This window comes from Orbilia oligospora (assembly GCF_000225545.1).
Source record: "Orbilia oligospora ATCC 24927 unplaced genomic scaffold scaffold00083, whole genome shotgun sequence".
Classification (NCBI taxonomy): domain Eukaryota; kingdom Fungi; phylum Ascomycota; class Orbiliomycetes; order Orbiliales; family Orbiliaceae; genus Orbilia; species Orbilia oligospora.
In genome coordinates this window covers 1,134,606-1,154,589 of record NW_011645640.1, presented here as the reverse complement: position 1 = coordinate 1,154,589, position 19,984 = coordinate 1,134,606, and the positions used below count along the sequence as shown (strand labels likewise).

The following is a 19,984-nucleotide window of genomic DNA, read 5'->3' as shown; positions in this document are numbered from 1 at the left end:
CCTACGGCTAGGTAGTAGCTTTATTCAAGAATACAAATAAAAAAACATCATTCTTATCGTATCCAAGGATTGTAGAGCCTGCTCTAACGGAGTCATAGTATTATACATTATCATCATTGGCTAAAAAAAAAGAGTAAAACTTGCGAAACAAAAGAGCAGACCAGCATAACATTCTTGCATCCCCCAAAAAACCATAGGTATCATATAATCCCGCACTTCCATCGACTTCAAACAAGAAAGAACTCGCCAATGCGCCAGCTAGATATCAAAAGAAAAAAAAACAATCGGTATAATCCCATCCTATTCCAACAATATGGTATACCCGTATAAGGTGTCTTTCGTCAAACATTAGAATCAACCTTCCTCCTCGCCTCCTCAGCCAGCCTCCTCCTCTCCCTCCTCCTCAGCGCTTTATCCTTATTCCAATTACCCGCAAACATAGCCTCCAACTCCTCTTCATCCGCCAAATCGACTTCAACCCCCTCCCCATCACCATCGTCGTCCCCCAAATCCTCCCATCCAGGTTCCCACCCGACCTTCCCATTACCATTCCCCTTCTTTTCACCTTTCCTCCTCCCATGTTCATCCAACCCATCACCAACCCTCCCATCCCAATAATTAACCTTCCGAACCCTTCCAGTTTCCAAAATATATTTCCCAACTTTATACCTCTGCGCCCGTTCCTCGGCATAGATATACTTCCAACCCAGATTACTCCCACAGATCTTACAGCTGATATCGCTGACGGTGTGAGCACCGGTTTGTAATGCCCTACTTGTGGGTTTACCGTGGATTATGTTCGTGGGGAGGAGGGAGGAGACTAAGTATGCTCTTCCGTGACGACCCGTGAAACCTTTGGAGATTACGGAGGAGGTGAAGCAGAGGTTTGTGTGGCAGGTTGAGCAGGTTAGGTAGGTTGTTGTGGTTGATAGGGTTGGGTTTTGCATGCGGGGTGGGTGGAGGGGGTTACGGTTGGAAGGCCAGAAGTTGATGAGGTTCTTTTTTTTTTGGGGGAGAACTTGATGAGGAGGATGAGGAGGATGAAGAGGAGGAGGAAGAGGAAGAAGGAGATGTAGAAGTAGTGGCGTTTAAAGGTGGAACTGTGAGGTCGTCGGAACTACCGCCGTATCCGCTTTCAGTGTCTAAATAGATTTCTAAGGAATCGACTGAAGATGAATATCTCCCGGGTCCCCTTGATGGAGCATAAGTATATGCTCTATCGTTCTCATCGCTACTTCCCTCTTCCTCTTCTCCTTCTTCTTCTTCTTCTTCTTCCTCCTCCTCCTCAATTCTCTCTTCATCATCGCCATTATCTTCATCAGAAACTATACACCCGGAATCATGCGACAAGTTTCTCGATTGTCGAGTTGGAATATCCTGTCCTCGTAATTCTTCTACTTCTTCTTCTTCATAACCATCATCGTCAGAAGATGAACGTGAGGGATTATCATCAGACGTTGTTATCGTTGGAATATTACTCGATCGTCTTCGTGACATCGTCGCAGCAGTAACATCCTCGACAGGTCTATTCCGTTTCAGAAGCGAAGATTCCCATCGTGGAAACGCAGGGAGTAAGAAACGTGGGAAGTTGAGGGAACTAGTCATCCTTCCTTTATCTATCTCTTTTGGAATTAATAACTTCCTTTTTTGAATATATTTTTATTTATTTTTTTTAGTTTGTTTTCGACAAGGGAGGGGGGTTTTTAATGTTTCTTCGTCTACGATGGGTTTAGCTGAGCTAATGTATGTGAGCTCCGATTAGCCAGCATCTAGAACATACACATACACATGCGGAAGCTTTGGCGAAAGGAAACCAGGGAGCTAGGAATATAATATCTTCTTTTTTTGGAATCGAACCGGGGGATCCGATACCCGGGGCTTATGAAGATATAGTTGGGAGATGGTAACTATTCCCCTGAAGCTAAAGATATCGATTTGCGATGGAGTGAAAATAGATGGTTTGGTCGGTGACGTCTGTCCCGGAAGGTGGCGGGTGTTGGATTTATATTAATTAATCCGGGTTTAAGTCTCTGTTTTATGTGATATCGTGTGATCGTTAAATCGAACCGTGATGTGATATGAGCCACCCCAGTTTAGTTTTTACTCAAACTAAAACTTCTGTCTGTGAATACAATAGAAAGAAAGAAAGAAAGAAAGAAAGAAAGAAAAAGGAAGATTTAAAGGAACTTATCAGTAAGCTATCGGTTATTAAGTATAATATAATATAAGCCCCGAAAAAGGGTGAGAAGCGGAGAAATAGAAAAAAAAAGGTCACACAGCATACTATAATTACTTCATCACACTCCTCTCGATTCTCCATCCATCCGGGAAATCATATTTGATTAAAATATTAATATTAATACCTCCAGATATTATTACATATAAGCATAAACCCTCACCAACATGGATTATCTTGACCCGCACATACATACATACACCACCGGATCATATCATAGTTTAGAAAAACAGCCGAAGAAGAGGGAGAGAGCCAAGACGTAACTAACATGTAAGTACCCGTCAAAGAAAAATCACTTGCATGAATATAATACTCTACTTATATATATCAAAAGTATACATGATACCTGCAGGGTGTGCCCGGTGGCTGCCATGTGTTTTTTTTTTTTTTTTTTGTAGCTTAAGCTTACAGCACAGGCTAATCCGGTTTATAAAGAAAAGAAAAGAAAAGATGGTCATATGCATCTGCGGGGGAATGGAAGTTTAGGTAAAATCACGGCTATGTAGGTACTTAGCTAGCGAAACGAACAACCTGAACTGCCACACCGAGTTCGAGTTCGAATTTGAATTTGAATTTGTATCCGTGAGGGGTTTCCAAACGGCTGTTCGAGCTGATGCTGGTTAACCCGGCTGGAAAAGCACAGCGAGGGGAGGGGGGAGGGGAGGACAACCGGATCTTTGTGTAGCGTTTCGATAAGGAGCTGAATCTGGTGGTCTAGACTGGATCTAACTAGTCCTCCAACTAGCCAACCAGTCTATCGGTTTCCGGTTTCCCTATCGATATATCGATACGGTTTCAACTTTTGGTCATTCGTAACCACTTACCTACTTGTGGTTCCAGGTCATTCGGATTAGAAATTGAGGAGCTCGGCTTTATAATAAATATTATAATTTATATAATACATCGGTTAGAAAAGATGATATTATTTCCGGGGAATGTTGACAGATACTAGTATGTAGCTTCTACATGTACCTGGGTATCTTTCTCATACTCCGACTAGCTAGTAGGTACCTACTACCTGCTTCGAGGTTTAATTTATGACCCAGGTTAGCCTCGATTGGACCGTGCTTTCGGGATACATTAGTATTACCTTTTTATACAAAAATATTAAATGCCTCGTACGCCGTCGTACACAGAAGAAAGAACATGTATTCATTTTATCTAAAACCTCATTACAAAAACAAAAAAGAAATCTATATTATAAGTAGGTCGTAATGATAATAATCATCATAATAGTAAAATGACAATAGTAGTAATAGTAGTAAAGATGCTCAAGAGGAAAGAAAATCCTTATACAAAAATAGGAGCAATGATATAATGATGATGATGCCATAATAGTCGTTCTGTCACACCTTTGCCAACCTCCGTCGCCATGGATCAAATAAATAAAGAAAAAAGGTAAAAGTAAGGAATAAAAAGAATAAAATAAATATACAATCATGGAAGAGAAGAGTTTGGGGAAGTGGACAAAAAAAAAATCAGGAAGGAAACGAAAGCCCCGTTATTAATTCAAAAAAAAGAGAAACCCCGTGAATGGACAAAATAATGCAAGTAGGACGTCAATGCTCCGCTTGTGAGTGAAAGTGATGCTGCTGCTCATCAATACAAAACAAAAACTAAGGGAAAGGACGATGAAAAAAAAAAGTGGATCAATAAAAAAAAAGGAGGCCAATTCATCAATCAACAATCCGCTTTGCATGCTCCCATGAGAACCATATCACTGTGCAATCCGGAAAGAACAGAAACCCCTCCATAATATCATACTTCAGCGTATCATTGAACAAAAAACCGGGAGGGTCGTCCCATACCTATCTCTTATCTTATCAAACAAGCATACCAACAAACGCATCCTATACGTCTGCCCAAACGGGTCCACCCACACACGAGCTTCTGCTGCTTCCAACCGTAGAGCCGACGTCCCAGAAATGCTTGGACGAAACGGTTCCCTTAGATGCCACTTTCGGTCCGGACTTCTTAGTCGTTGACTGCGATGCACAGCTACTCCCCGATCGGAACCCTCCCATACCGACACCCAAAACCGAAGTCAACGATGCAATCGGCGAGATTCTCTTCGCCTTCGTAGTATTATTCACGGTCTGGGCATGCGAAATCAGTGGATGTTGTTGGTGTAAAGGTTGATTCAAGCTGGCGGAGGAGTACCTATAGTTGATGGCAGGTACCGTCCTAGCGGTGGCAGTGGACGAAGCCGAAGGGCGGCGCGTTGTGGGGGCAGTAGCAGGAGATGCTTGGATGGCCGTTGGTGCGGTGGCAAGCTTGGATTTAAGGTAGGAGAAGAGCATGCGTACATTTAGTTCCTTCTCCCAGTACTCTCGGACAATTTCAGCGTCAACACGGGCCTCGGACGATGCCGAATGCAGAGACGAAGTCAGCGGCCGGTCTTCAATGCCCCAGTTAGCGGCATGACTATCGGTGTCATCTTCGCCGTCAATCGTGGGACGGAATTGACGGGTTGATGATAGGGGGTCAAGCGTCGAGAAGGAAGTCGACGACCTGAGGGAAGGGTATAGGGCATAGAGTGGTGTTCCGGGCCCGATGCTTCTGGGTTTGGCAGCTATAGAAGGTACTCCCGTGGAATCCTGGGCGCCCCCAGTGACATACGTTGAGAACGCAGCCTTCGCGACGTCTGGAGTATAATATTGTGCCAAAACGCCCAGCTCACGTGCCAATCTCTCGAAGAGCCTCTCTTCCCACATAGCATCCATCCGCTTCAACCCAGTTCCCTCAGTTGCAGTGGGTGTGGATGCACCCGATATGCTCTTCTCGAATTCCGCAGGGAGAGCTTCCCCGAAGATTATCTGAAGGACCATGTCATCCAATCCCATTATGTCTTGGACCAACTTTCTCCTGATTCTTTCCCAGAAGGTCGCATTGTCCACAGCATCGTCGGCCAATGCCCTCTCGTTCGCTTCTTCCAAACCAACGTCACTCATTGTAGCCATATCCTCTTCCAATCGTTCGGCCTCGGTTTGCCTCAAACCTAGCCTGCCTTTCGTCGCTCGTTCGATTTCGTCCAGTAGGATCCTCGATTGCTCCATTCTCCACGCCTGTATTCTGGCATTGGTGAACGAATTACGCGACGGTAGTATAGCCGGTTCCGGTTCATATTTTTCGAGCGAACCCTGCCTGCTGACGGCCGATGGGAAAGTCCCTAATCCATCATGTTGCGGTAGCATAACCGGTCCCTGATGGTACGGATTCTGAAAGCCGTGCAGGTCTATATCTTCGTCATAGTCCTCGTCATCATCTTCCTCCTCCTCGTCCTCCTCTTCCTCATCGCCCATGCCATCGGCCTGCGATTCTTCCTCGTCCTCCAATTCATCATCATAGCTATCGTATTGTAACGAGCCTAGATCGCTGATCCGACTGACTCTACCAGACGTCGGAGTCTTGACGGTCTGAGCATCGGAGGTTGGAGAGAAGACGACCCATTCTTCAGAGCCGGCGGTAGCAGATTGGCCAAAGGCACTGCCGGAGAGGGACGGTCGATCTTTGGGTTGTTGTGTTTGAGGAGTTGATGTCAATCTGTGTTGGGGGACTCGGTATGCCATTCTGAGTTGAGAGAATCCAAGACAGATTGGGACTGCTCGGTCGATAGGTCTTTCTTGGAACGGACTGGATAAGAAAACAAAAAATTAGGGGGATTTTGTTACTATTGTTTTTTGTTATTTTTATTTTTTTCCCCTTCGCGTCCGGCGCAGGTTGCAGATAGTAGTTTATCTTTGGAGGCTCTTTGTAGAAGGTAGATGGGTGAAAGAGTCGGTATGTTACAAGGGAGAGGGTAAAACGGGGTAAGGCCGGTATGCAGAGTGGAGAAACGGGGGTTTTCGATGCGAGTGAATTGTGTATTTAAAGACGGCTGGAATGGTAACTAGGATTACAAAGAGGACCTATAGAGTATAGTAGGTGCAGAGTCGGCGAGAGTCTAGATGGAGGGCAACGATAAATCCGAAGCTGAAGCTGAAAATGATGATGATGAAGAAGATGATGATGATGGTTTTGGAACCGGAGGTTGGATTAAGAAGCTGTTCTTGTTTCTTTGGGGGGAATAAACAGGAACGTTCGAACAGGAACAGAAACAGGGCAACTTGGCGTTGGTTCTTTATTGAGGCTGCACTTTCTGTCCTGTTTGCGGGATGGCTGCTCCGAAAGCGCTTTTTATGTAAATTGACTAGCTGATGGCCAACAGAACAGCCAGCTTGATACCTGTAAAGAAGAATAAGAGGAATAAGAAGATGAAGGGGAAGAGGAAGAAGGGGACCCCCAACGGTTGTATCACGAGAGCACCAACTGACGGCCAGGATGGGGTCAAACGACGACGACCAGTCGACAGATAGATAGGTAGATAGGCGTCTGGTGTATTATTCGCGGGAAGTTGAACTGGACTGACCGACTGACTGGATTAATCAATTAATTAATTTAAGGAAGTAACTAATCCAAGAGCGAATGTAGATATATTCATCTGTAGAGGTTGTTCGTTGGCAATACAGTGCAGCAGTGTGGCCTGTTAATTCGGTGACTGGCAGTTACTGGTACTAAGTAAGGAGGTAGGAAAGTACCAACGAAGCCGGGTTTATGGTGATAGCTAGCGGATATGATGACATCGGGACGACATGGCGGATTTTAATTATAGTTTCGATCGATCGGTAGACGGTTCTTATATTATATTTTAAGCCAGGTATGTACTTAAGTATCTATCTTCATGCTTTCACTGACTGATATACGAGATAATCACTTTCAACTCTGATAGCATACATCTACAGCCGCTATGGCGATGCATATGACACCAATATCACACGGTTACTAGTACAGGTAGTCTAAAGATAATAACTTCATGAATTCAGAATAGAATTAATAGAATGAATAGAGTAGAACAGAAAATATGTTTGGAGCCAATAAAACTCAAAAGGACCCTGAGCTCACCTTCCTTCCTCCTCATCCCAGCAGACCAGAGTATTTTCTCTATGGATAATATAATTCGCCGTCATCGCGATAATTTATCGGACACAACCGGTCAAGCTTCCTTTTTTACCTATTGATGGACTGGAACCCTTGCTCCTGTCGAATTCTCCCGTATTTAGCTGCAGCCTGTATTCTTAGCTGAGACTAGGTTAAGTGATAATCCAGGGATGTCGTTCTGGGCCCGCGGAATTCGCATCGCCAGTTCCTATTGCCTCCTCCTTCCCCCATATGGCCAATTTGCATTCTTCCAACTGCATGAGTATACGTATACGTATACCTCGGAGTTGGTGAGATACTCCGGATTTACTCAGATACTCTACGTATATTTGTATTTAATATTTAATCGAATTCGAAAATTAAAATTAAAAAAAGACAGAACATGATCACATTGTCCTGTCATTGGGATTTCCTCCATGATATGATGGACTTCCCCAACAGTTTCTGTTTTACTAAACTGTACAGTCGATACAGATTAATTAGCCTTATCATCCATCATCTGATCTTGCGGGAGCCCTATGCCGTACTCACAGATGGCAGACTTGGGAAAAAAGACTTAGTGTGGGAAACAAGAATCCGACTTCGCCCTTGGCTGAGAGATATCCATATTATTGTTGTTATAACCCAACATGGCTAGGTAAGTTAGGTAAGTAAGTTAACTCCAAAACGGTGATCCACGAACATTAAATATCGATAACGTCGATGTGTCCAACATCCAACATCATATCGATGCCCCTCATTCATCTCAAAGAGAGGAGCTGCCTGCTGCTTGCGTCCGTGGAGGGGCTCAGGTGTGGAGCCCACCCCTAGCTTCAGCTCTGTCGAAGAACAAGAAGCAGAAGGGGGGGTCACATTCATAACACCGAGGACTTATGCATGAAATGGACCGTGAACCAAGTTCATCCAACCATGGACCACCGACACTTTCCGCTCCTCCCTTGAAAGATGGGTGATTAATCAATACTTCGATAAATCTTATCAATCGGATCTAAACGGTCCTAAATTAATTTTCATGATCCATCTAATTGCGACGGAACCCGAGTCGAGACCATCGCTGCCACACCTCTTAGGTAACCCACAGTTCTCCATCAATATCCGAAGCTACCACCAGTATAGCTAGCTATAGTACTGGTAAGTCGAATTAAGTAATCCATCTGAATTCAACTTCCTCGGCTCTTTTGCCACAATCATACTTACATACATACTACGTATGTAATGGTTATGATGTACCTACCCGATACTAACCACTTGCAAGGGCCTTCCGAACAAAAATCAAATCAAACGGGATATCGAAATGAGGCATCCCGAGATTATCGATGTGGAAACGCCCGAATAGATCTAATGATGATCGATTCGATTTCGCACGGGGTCCGTCATCCACCTACATATTTACAGCTTGGTTGTCACCTGCATCGGGTGCCCTAACCAGCAAACTAACTTGGAACGGGTAACTCGAACGGGTAGTGGTCCCCGCGCAAGACAAAGAAAGACCATCGATATAATCTCATCCCATGCATGTGTTCGTCCGATCGATGTGTACGAAACGTCTTCAATGCTTAGCACTGCGGACGGGGATCAATATCCGCGGTGTACATTGTGATTCAAACCGTTCCAATCGATCATGCTACACATGCAGCCTGCTTATATTATGTTTTAAGCTTTTTTGAAGACGTCAAAGAAGGGAATTCAATTATTCAGCAAAGAGTCACATAAAGAAGGGCATTGCATCGGGAAGACGAAAATAAATTTAAATACAAGCTCGGCAAGGCCCAAGGTTCTCAAGGAAGGAAAAAAAAAAAGTTTGGACAAACTTAAAACCCTGACTCGAGGTCGAGCACAATGCAAGGTGCCTTTTCGCCTTCCTTTTTTTCACATTGAATTCAGGGTCTTCGGCATCTACATATATTTTTTACTCTAATTTTATTTTATTATTCTATTCATATATACTTTTCTACCTACCTGGACTTATCTAAGTCTATTTTATACTATTTTATATTATCTCAACCCTCGGTGGTCTTATCTCCTCCATCTCTCACCATTTTTACGATACGGATCGCCAATTGATCTTATTATCCGTAGACGCCACCGTCAATTGACCCGCAATTATAGCATAGCGTCTCTCTACAGAACGTTAACATCTCCACCAACGTTAACTTTTTCAAACTGACAAATTCAAGCGCCCTAGCCGAATATCCGGTACCACCACCTTATCATTGCGCCATCCCGATCAGGTCTCGCATCAATTCCTTCTCTCCATCTTATACCGCGCAAATCTGCACCGTTGTATAGCACAGCTGCTTCCCCGGTATTGATAATTAAAATAAAAGAGCTCGCAGCTCGTCCTATTCGGTCCAGTCGCCGCCGCCGCCATTAATTCGATTTTGTTAATTATAATCGGATCACGCAACCCAGCTTCTAAGCTAGCAGCTACCCCAAAAGGGTTTCGCTATTTTTTTTTAAAAAAAAAATTATATAAATATAAAAATAATTTTGAAAAAAAATGTCGACATCCTCCCGCATCTTTCAAGCCCTCCCCACAAACTTCACAACCGCTCCGAAGACCACAACCTGTCTGGCCTCCCCTCCTTCGACACCACCCTTAGAAACAGGTCCTTCAAATAGCGAATCAATCCTAGACCTAGCAGTCCACGTCCTAGCAACCGAAGCAGCTTCATTATCCCACCTAACCAGAATCTACACCACAAACCCCACCGCCCGAACCGCCTTCGTCCACGCAGTCCAATGCATAACCCACTCCCTCTCCGTCAACCATGGCAAAGTAATCTTCAGCGGTATGGGGAAATCCGGTAAAATCGCCCAAAAGATGGTAGCAACCATGAACTCCCTAGGACTCATGTCCTTCTTCCTCCACCCGACTGAAGCGCTCCACGGCGATATGGGAATAATCCGAGCTCAAGATATCTTAGTGTTGGTTACATACTCCGGTACCACCACCGAGCTAGTCAAGATTCTGAGTCATATACCATCGCAGACGGTGGTTATCGCCATGACGGCTCATAATTGTAGGAATAGTTGTCCGTTGACGATGGGGAGGGAGAATGCGATAATATTACCGACACCGGTTCATGAGAAGGAGGAAGTGACGTTTGGAGTACCCGCTCCGACGACTTCTACGACTGTTACTGTTGCCCTAGGGGATGCATTGGCTTTGGCGGTGGCGGATACGATGCATACTATTGAAGGGAGGAAGACGCAGGATGTTTTTCATGGGTTTCATCCCGGTGGGGCTATTGGGGATAGGAAGAGAACTTTGGAGGATTGTACTGCGGTTAGGGTTGGGGATATTGCCATGCTGAAAGGGAAGGAAGGGTGGAAAGTGGCGGATTGTTTGGTTTTGGCGTTTAGGGCGAAAGGTGGGTGGGTTGGGATTGCGGATGATGGGTCTGTGGTTCCGCCGAGGAGGTTGAGGGCGGTGGATAATCCGGATATGGCGTTGGAAAAGGCGGGGATTCTGGTGAAGAAGAGTGAGATGGTGGTGCTCGATGGGGGGGTTAAGATTGCTGATGCCAGGGGTCTGGTGAGGCCTGGACAGGTATTGGAGATACATCTGTCTAATGGAGAAGTTGGATTCGCGGAGAGTGAGGATATTTTATAATTTTCGTGGGTGAATTTTTTTTTTTTTCCTCATGCATTTCCTTTTGAAATGCAGAATCCGAGTGGTTTGGAAGGGTACCGGCCTTACATTTTGATATTCCCATGGGACTTGCTCCTTTAATATCCATCGACTCTGACGACTTCTTTTTATATGACATTAATACGGCAAACATTACCCTCCCCTCTTTCTCATTCTCATTCTCATTCTCTTACTCTCTTCATCACCAATCATTCAGCAAGTTTATTTCATTCTTTCTTTATATATACCGCACATGTACACTCACACACTCACATCGGCGCATGAGATACCCTTTGGAGCGGCCATCTGGAATTCTGTTATACTATACTTCCTAGTTACCATATATATGGTTTATACAACTATTATACTATCTACTTACCTAGAAGAAAAAAGTTCTATATACCTGGTAGAAATGTTCTTGATTATGAGTGGGTAGCGGTGAGAATATGAAGGAAAAGATATGGTGATCCTATGTACCAGTAGAGTCTAATTGTTAGCCGGGTGCCGAACACCCCAAAATGAATTTGAATTGAACCTGTGATATTCTGGACATTGACCGGGTTGGCCCTTCTAGGAAGACGGTTTTTTTAAAACTAAATTGTAAGATCGATATCGATATAATATATAATATCGCGGTCGAGTTTGTTGTATTGTGGGAGAATAAGCTCCTTTCGGACACTCACTAGCCATATATACCCCCGCCACACTATGGCTGATGTTATGGTTACACGAAACGGGTTGAACCACCCTTGAGAAATCGAGGTTTAGTCGTGAGCCAGACCGCAAGTACTTGCTTTCAAAAAACTTCATGAATTCATATTCGAGGGAGAGCTAGTCTGGGGGGACTCCGAAAGCTAGCTAGCAGCGCGAACGCGAACACATCACGCCTGCATGTGATTTAATAATAAGATGGGGGAGATATTTATTTACCTGCTGCAGGTTAAGCCACAAATCCTTTTTTATCAGTTTATCAGCTCTGCCTCGTAGATTGCCTTGCTGAATGTTGGACGATTCCGAATCTTTTGAGCCTCGTTTGTCGAGTTGATTAATATAAATCGGCCGTCAAGTTCACCATATCGCTCTGGGTACCATACCTATGATATACACCCGGCGTACATGTTTTCAAAATGTCGACGTTCACGGCCAAGTTACGGTTATAAATCCCCATAGATTGAAGAAAAACATACATAATACTTTGAATTTATTATATTTTTAAATTATATTATATTAGTTAAATACACGATGGACCCAGCCCGGGCAGCTCAACAAACTCGGTTTTTGGAAATCTGGGATGAAGCGCTGAAGAATTACAAAACAGCATTCAGCGGGGGGGATTTAAGCACCATACAACTTCCAGACCCAGCAAACCTAGAAGCGTTCAGACAAGATATCGAAAGTAGCCAGTCGCGATTTGAGAATTATCGTGAAATCAGAGCTTCGCTATGGAAATCACTAGCCAATTTTCTAGTGCCGATAGAAATGCTTGGAGGGGTTGCTTCGCAGGGAGCTGTTGCTGTAAGTTGGGCGAGAAATACCACACTCAACGCAACTGAAGTAGTTTGGTTGGAATATTTCTGACAATAATGGTTTAGGCATTCCAAGCTTCGCCGGCAATAATGGCTGCAGTGAGCATTTTGATTAAGGGAGCGAGGGGAGTTAGTCAATCTTATGACTATATACAAGAACTTTTTAATGATATTGGACCAATTCTGTCGAGACTTCAAATACATGCTCGGAAGGATCTCCCGGTTGAGTTGAAGCAATTGTATATCGATATTTTAGCCTGTGTGCTTGAGATTATTGGAGTTTCGACGAAGTATGTTACAGAGGGGAGGACTAGTAAGTACACTTATCTTAATATATATTAATGACTACCCTGTTTACGACAAGAATACTAATGCATAAAAAATTAAGAACGGTTTCTCAAACGGATCCTAAAACCGGAGGACAGTCGTGCTTCCGAATTAAAGATTAAGCTCCAGACACTTGTCGGGCAAGAATCCACACTAGTGGGGGCGTTGAATCTGGAGGCCAACGGAAGCATCCTCGAGACAACGAAATTGACAGGGAAAATCATCAGTAAACTTGATTCAAAAATCGAAGATCTCGCGAATTCTGTCAACCAGATTCCAAAACAGCCGAAAGGAAACCGATCAAAGAATTCGGGCAAAGTTAGTAGCAATGAGATGCTGAAGAAGCTGAGAGAAAGGTTGCTTCCGCAGCTTAACCTGGAGGACGACCTCCTCAATCTCAAATATCTGGCGGGTACAGGGGACTGGGTGCTCACTGAGCCGTTGATCCAACAATGGATAGAAGGAAATATTCCCTTCCTGAGGCTCTCTGGAGGACCTGGGGCGGGAAAATCCCACCTTTCGTCTTTTCTAGTCCACCACCTACACAATATGCAAAAAAAGACGCCGGATGATATTTCTGTTAGCTATTTTTTCTTCAGGGATAACGACCCTCAAAGAAATTGCTTCGCTATTGCTCTCCGAACGATAGCTTACCAAATAGCGTTATCCGATCCTATGTACCGGCAGCTCGTCGAAAATACTTGTCAAGGCATCGAAGACATTGGAACATTGGCTAGTGTGTGGAGGCATTTGTTTCGAGTGTTTTTCGCGACGAAATTTCAATCTCGGATATTTATCGTATTGGATGGGGTTGACGAAGCTCAAAGAGACCAGTTGGTGCCTTTTTTGAAACTTCTTAGGGAATTTTGCACGGAGGGAAACCAGGGACACGGAAGAGTCAATATTCTTATGGTTGGACGATGGGATATTGACTGGTACGTGGAGGAAGTTTTCGAAACCCAAGTTCCATGCGTCGACATCTTACCCGGAAAGAATAACGAAGATATAAACAAATATATCTCTCATATTTTGGCAAAGAGCAGGAATCTTAAGAAGACTAGCCCAGAGCTCCAATCTGAAATCCTTAGCGTTCTAACGTCCGAGGCTGATGGGATGTTTCTCTGGGCGGATCTCATGCTCAAGGAAATCTCGACGAAAAACCGGGAGGCATTGATTCGAGAATCACTACAAAATTTACCGAAGGGGCTGCCAGATACCTACGAGAGGATGTTTCGTGTGTTCTCGGAGGCTCTAATAGATGAGCCAGATCAAATCAAAGATCTCAACGAACTGCTTCTGTGGGTTGGATTTGCGAGTCGACCGCTGAGCTTAGCGGAACTTGAAGTCATTCTAGAACTCAGATATGGTGATGGGGGGAGACTAATAGACCTTCACGACGAAATAACGAAGAAATATGCTTCTTTTTTCACAATCTCGAATATCGAGTACGATGCGAGGGACGGAAACACCGGCACAGGGCTTTCTCTAGAGCAAAAATACACTTCGATCGTTCGACTTCGTCACGCTTCCCTTGGCGACTTCTTGAGGCTGAAAAGAGCCAAAGAAACATCAGTTGGTTTAAAAGTTGACGATGCCCAATTGCACTGTTTTAAAACCTGCGCCAAGTTTATGGCAGACCCCGAAAATATGCCGAAAATAGACACTCAGTTTCGCCTACCTGAGATGTTCACTTACTCAAGACGGGACATCTCGGACGGCCCTCTTCGAGCAGAAATTGTAGGCGAACGGTCAAATTTGGTCTTTGCTTCTTATGCCTTACACCACTGGCGGTCACATTTCGGTAGAATCACCGCTGGCCAAACTTCTTTTAAGGACAGGGAAGAGGTTCTCAGCTATTTACATCAAATATTTACCAAACCACACATTCTCGCGGCCCGGTACCAAAACTACATATATAGATTCCCAAGCGACACCTTAAAAATCCCCCCTGGCCTCGTCGCTAAATATAAAAATGAAGAATTAGCATTCGGTCCGGAAACCGTGGGTTATTCGCCTAAGGTGGCAGGTGATATGTTTGAGGTTGTTAAACATTGGATACTGATGAATTTCGGAACAAGGCAAATTATAGTGTCGGTCGGAGCGGGTACGAAACCAGTCAGAACGGAAATGATATTAAACTTGTCCCGACTGAACACTGAAGACGGGGCCCAAGTTAAATCGTGGGCTTTGGGTCCCTTCTCGCCATGGGGTCAAAGGCCGCTCTTTTTTTACCCTATGATAAAAGAGATGTATTTTTTGGCATTGGGTGGAGGCTCTGAGCTCGTGACGGATGAAACTGAAGCTGCAAGGTTCCTATCCTTAATGTATGACTATATATCTAAGGTAATTAAGATTCCTATATCCACCCCTCACTTTCTAATTAGGGAGCCACAAGAAGGCTAATATATTTCTTCGGCTGTAGCTGTGGCCTGGCTACAAGCTCCCATTTTCTAAATCGCAGGGAGAGACTCGGACTATAAACTGGTTTGGCGTCAAAAATGAAGGAGATAATGGTAGAAATCTCGAGCCCATATTGGAGTTCATCTCTTTGGAGAAGAATGCTATTTGGTATTTTAGCGTCGCTCATATACTCCGCGGTCTTGGGGCCTTTGAAATAGCACAAACATATTGTGTCAGAGCATCATCTGCAACGAGATCTGAAGATAATTTTCTCCGCGCAAGGATTTGTCACCTCCGATATGAGTGTGCATATGCTTCTTTCCTTAGGACAAAATCCGCTACTGACTTGCGCTTGGCTAAAGTGTCTCTCGAGATTGCCATTAAAGAGATGACTCGAGATATCAAATTGCTTGAAGATCTTAAAATGCGCGATTTGACCCCCTGGTCGCTGTGTAGGCCTAGGGCAACAGGATACTTGAACGACTACCTCGCGTTCATGGCCAAATACGGATGGACTCAGAATACCAAAATGATGGAAATTTTGGTTTTGAATCTATTACGTAAAATCGACAAAGCATTTGAGCCCATTTCGATGGTTAGGCTAGCGCCGGCTTGATGGAATTCAGAATCTAGAAACCGATTGTCCGAAGAGTTTAGGAGATACAATTGCGACGAAAGCACAAATACTGTTATCCCGTACTAGCTGGATATTTAGTTATAGGTGGAGCTGTTATAGAATTTGTTTTGTAAATATACTATATATACTTACGTTTGTTTAATTAGATTACTTATGTCAACTGCGCTAACTAATAATTAATGCTGTCTTGTGTCATACCTATAGTTTATGCCGGGCTCTGAAGTCCAACCTGCAGCTGACCCATATCTTGAAAGCAGACGAGTTATCTTCTCTAAAAGCTAGGGGGGAATGAAATATACTATGTGTAAGGAATTTAATCGATCAGGGGCAGGTGGGGGGTGTATATTCATATATCCAAAATTACTCTTCTAGGTTCTATGTGCGCTTCCGAGTACATAAATTAGCTATACTTTTAACTTGGGAAGCAAAGCGTCAATCTTTGAGATGTATCTTTCTAACTTCATCCAGCTAAGATAGGTTAAACAAGTGGTATTGGGTTTGTACAGCCAGTCATTCCAATGATCATGACCGGAGTAAAACTAGCCAGTGGGTCCTTATATATAACCTTTTGGGCGACTTCTTGCGTTGTTCGTAAAAAAATACCACACGCCATATCCTTGCACGCATTCTCGAATTCACGTCGCATTTACTCACACTTCCAAGTTCCCGTCGACACCAAACTCGTCTCTTTAAAATAAGAAAGAAAAAAAAGGAGGAAAGCGGCATTCGAAAATAAAAAAACAATGTCGGACCTTCGCGGTTGGATCTCCGACAACCTCCTCAAACTTTCCGGCGCCGCTGACTCCACTATCATCGACTTCGTCCTCGCCACTGCTTCGTCTTCCAAGTCTTCGAACGCCCTTGCCGACAAACTATCAAGCTTTATCGATGGCGATACATCATCGACGCGCGATTTCGCGGAGGAACTGTACCGAAGGTCAGGGAAGAAGGGTAATGGTGCTCTAGTGGCTAGTAATGGAGCTTCGGCGCCTGTAAAGAAGGTGGAAAAGAAGAAGTACGGGTTCGTGACGATGGAAGATGATGATGAACCGATGAGTATGCCGCCGCCTCCGGCGCCGAGGGAGAGGGGAGACAGGAGTCGGGATAAAGATAGGAAGAAGAGGGATGGCGATGAGAAGCAGAGTGGGAGAGATAAAGAACGGGAGCGGGAACGGGAACGGGATCGCGACAGGGAAAGGGGGCAGGATAGGGATAAGGGCAAGGACAAAGATAGGAGGACACGGAAATCCCGACGGAGGGATGAAGATGAGGATTTGTGGGGGGATGTGGAGGTGGATCCTGAGGATTATCCTGAGGAAGAGTACGAAATGCCTCCATCGAAACGGCCACGGATAGAAGACGGCGACGAAGGCGAGCCCGGAATACAAGAAGAGGAACTGAATGAAGAAGAAAAGGCAGAGCTTAAACGACTCCAGGACTTAGAAGAGCGCGACGAATTTGCGGAACGATTGAAGAAGAAAGATAAGGACAGGACGAACAAACTAGTTGAGGATCGGTCTTCGACAAAAGAGGGCAGGGAAACTGCGGAAAGGCGGCGTCTAGCAGACGATCCTGCTGCGAGGCAAGCTGCTGTCAGTGATCTACGATTACGGTCACGACAGAGCTATCTCCAAAAACGTGAGATCGAGCAAGTTGCTCTCTTGCGGAAGCGGGTCGCTGAAGAGCAGCAAGAGCTACGTGAAAACCCCAGCCTATCGCAGAGAGAAAAGGCCGAGTTCGAGAAGAATAGGAAGCTTTTGGAAGCCCATGAGGCTCGAGCACGCATAGACGACCACCGTGATGGGTACGCACTACCCGAAGACTACATCACGGAGAAAGGCAAAATCGATAGAAAGCGTAAAGAAGAGGCTCTCTATAAACGTTACGTGGATCGGGACGAGACCGGGCATGAACGATTCGTTACGGAGCATGAGGAATGGGAGCGCGAGCAGACAGCGAAGGCCAAAGCACAAGTCAATCGGAGTGAGCGAGAAGACGATGGAAATTACGAATATGTTTTCGACGATACCCAAAAGATCAATTTCCTCATGGAGAATACCCAGGCTGGCACTCCTGCCTCGAAAGAGCAGCGGTTCATCGAAGAGCAGCTTAAAGCAGCTGAGAAGAAGGCGCTTAGTATGGAAGAAACGAGAAAGTCGTTACCGATCTATGCCTTTAGGGATGACCTGTTAGCTGCGCTTGAGCAATACCAGGTGCTCATCATTGTGGGAGAGACCGGCTCTGGAAAGACCACACAGATCCCACAGTATCTCCACGAAGCTGGGTATACAAAAAATGGCCAAAAGGTTGGGTGTACCCAACCCCGTCGTGTCGCTGCCATGTCCGTCGCTGCTCGTGTAGCAGACGAGATGGGAGTCAAGGTTGGCAAGGAAGTTGGCTACTCGATTCGTTTCGAAGATCAGACCAGTGATAAGACAGTCTTGAAGTACATGACTGATGGCATGTTGCTCCGAGAATTCCTGACGGAACCTGATCTGGGTGGTTACTCAGCTTTGATGATCGACGAGGCCCACGAACGTACTCTCCACACCGATATCCTGTTTGGCCTAGTAAAGGACATTGCCAGATTTCGCCCGGAGCTGAAACTACTGATTTCCAGTGCTACTATGGATGCTCAGAAGTTTGCGGCATATTTTGATGATGCACCGATCTTTAACATCCCAGGAAGAAGATACCCTGTTGACATTCACTACACATCTCAGCCAGAAGCCAATTACCTTCACGCAGCAATCACCACTATCTTCCAGATTCACATTTCTGCGCCTAAAGGTGACATCCTTGTATTCTTAACTGGTCAGGATGAAATCGAAGCAGCTCAACAGAACCTCGAAGAAACGGCCCGAAAATTGGGTAGCAAAATTAGAGAGTTGATAGTGGCGCCCATCTACGCTAATCTCCCCTCCGAACTCCAATCCAAGATCTTCGAACCAACCCCAGAGAATGCCCGGAAAGTCGTATTAGCCACTAATATCGCCGAAACCTCGATTACAATCGACGGTATAGTCTATGTCATAGATCCGGGCTTCGTTAAAGAAAATGTTTACAACCCTAAAAGCGGCATGGAGTCGCTTGTTGTTACACCTTGCTCCCGTGCCTCCGCAAACCAACGAAGCGGTCGTGCGGGTCGTGTCGGACCGGGCAAATGTTTTAGATTGTATACCAAGTGGGCGTATTACAATGAGTTGGAGGAGAATACGACACCAGAGATCCAGCGGACGAACCTCAACAGCGTTGTGTTATTGCTGAAAAGTTTGGGGATCAACGATTTGATTGGGTTCGATTTTATGGATCCACCGCCTGCGGAGACGCTTATTCGTGCACTAGAACAGCTATATGCTCTAGGTGCATTAAACGACAAAGGAGAGCTCACGAAAGTTGGTCGACAGATGGCAGAATTCCCGACTGACCCGATGCTTGCCAAGGCAATCCTAGCGGCGGACAAGTATGGCTGCGTTGAAGAAGTCCTATCAGTTATCTCCATGCTGGGTGAAGCATCCGCTCTCTTCTATCGACCGAAGGACAAGAAGCTATATGCGGATCAAGCAAGGAACCGGTTCACAAACAAACAAGGAGGCGACCACCTAACTCTCCTGAACATTTGGAACCAATGGGTTGATACCGATTTTTCATACGTCTGGGCCCGTGAGAATTACCTTCAACACCGCTCACTTACCCGTGCGCGCGATGTTCGAGACCAACTTTCCAGGCTGTGCGATCGAGTTGAAGTTACGCTTTCGTCATGCGGGAGCTCCGATGTTGTACCCATTCAAAAGGCTATAACCGCTGGGTTCTTCCCTAATGCCTCGCGGCTACAGCGCGGCGGAGACAGTTACCGGACGGTGAAGAATGCACAAACGGTGTATATTCATCCCAGTTCGACGTTATTTGAGGTCAATCCCAAGTGGGTTATCTATTATGAATTGGTGTTGACGAGTAAGGAATTTATGAGGAACGTGCTGCCTTTGCAGCCGGAGTGGTTGGTCGAGGTGAGTACTCTTTTTATATTCTGGTAGAGGCGATATAGTAAAAATACTAATACGAATGGCTTTATAGGTCGCACCGCACTATCATAAGAAAAAGGATTTGGACACTTTAGGTATTGATAAGAAGATGCCGAAACAGCAGGCACAGCAACAGCAGCAGCAGAAAGCATAGTGAATATATATATCTGCTATATTATTAGTCCCTACATACTACAGGAGTGTAGAATTCGGGACTACTTCCTG

At 45.0% G+C, this 19,984-nt stretch overlaps 6 protein-coding genes across 6 annotated transcripts; 3 read left to right on the top strand and 3 right to left on the bottom strand.

The window, feature by feature from the left end:
* Positions 1–341: 341 nt before the first annotated feature.
* On the bottom strand, positions 342–947 carry AOL_s00083g332 (uncharacterized protein; the record flags this gene model as incomplete). The annotated part of the gene is made up of 1 exon (XM_011125511.1): positions 342–947. One exon carries the CDS (start codon positions 945–947, stop codon positions 342–344), a length of 606 nt encoding a protein of 201 aa, XP_011123813.1.
* Positions 948–966: 19 nt separating this feature from the next.
* AOL_s00083g331 (uncharacterized protein) lies at positions 967–1,605 on the bottom strand (the record flags this gene model as incomplete). Its single annotated transcript, XM_011125510.1, has 1 exon — positions 967–1,605. One exon carries the CDS (start codon positions 1,603–1,605, stop codon positions 967–969), a length of 639 nt encoding a protein of 212 aa, XP_011123812.1.
* A 2,481-nt stretch (positions 1,606–4,086) lies between these two features.
* AOL_s00083g330 (uncharacterized protein) lies at positions 4,087–5,805 on the bottom strand (the record flags this gene model as incomplete). Its single annotated transcript, XM_011125509.1, has 1 exon — positions 4,087–5,805. One exon carries the CDS (start codon positions 5,803–5,805, stop codon positions 4,087–4,089), a length of 1,719 nt encoding a protein of 572 aa, XP_011123811.1.
* Positions 5,806–9,713: 3,908 nt separating this feature from the next.
* On the top strand, positions 9,714–10,829 carry AOL_s00083g329 (uncharacterized protein; the record flags this gene model as incomplete). The annotated part of the gene is made up of 1 exon (XM_011125508.1): positions 9,714–10,829. The coding sequence occupies one exon, from the start codon at positions 9,714–9,716 to the stop codon at positions 10,827–10,829; it is 1,116 nt and encodes a 371-aa protein (XP_011123810.1).
* A 1,260-nt stretch (positions 10,830–12,089) lies between these two features.
* Positions 12,090–15,716, top strand: AOL_s00083g328 (uncharacterized protein; the record flags this gene model as incomplete). The annotated part of the gene is made up of 4 exons (XM_011125507.1): positions 12,090–12,362; positions 12,440–12,686; positions 12,762–15,043; positions 15,123–15,716. The coding sequence occupies 4 exons, from the start codon at positions 12,090–12,092 to the stop codon at positions 15,714–15,716; spliced, it is 3,396 nt and encodes a 1,131-aa protein (XP_011123809.1).
* A 764-nt stretch (positions 15,717–16,480) lies between these two features.
* On the top strand, positions 16,481–19,913 carry AOL_s00083g327 (uncharacterized protein; the record flags this gene model as incomplete). Its single annotated transcript, XM_011125506.1, has 2 exons — positions 16,481–19,744; positions 19,812–19,913. 2 exons carry the CDS (start codon positions 16,481–16,483, stop codon positions 19,911–19,913), a joined length of 3,366 nt encoding a protein of 1,121 aa, XP_011123808.1.
* Between the last annotated feature and the right edge of the window lie 71 nt (positions 19,914–19,984).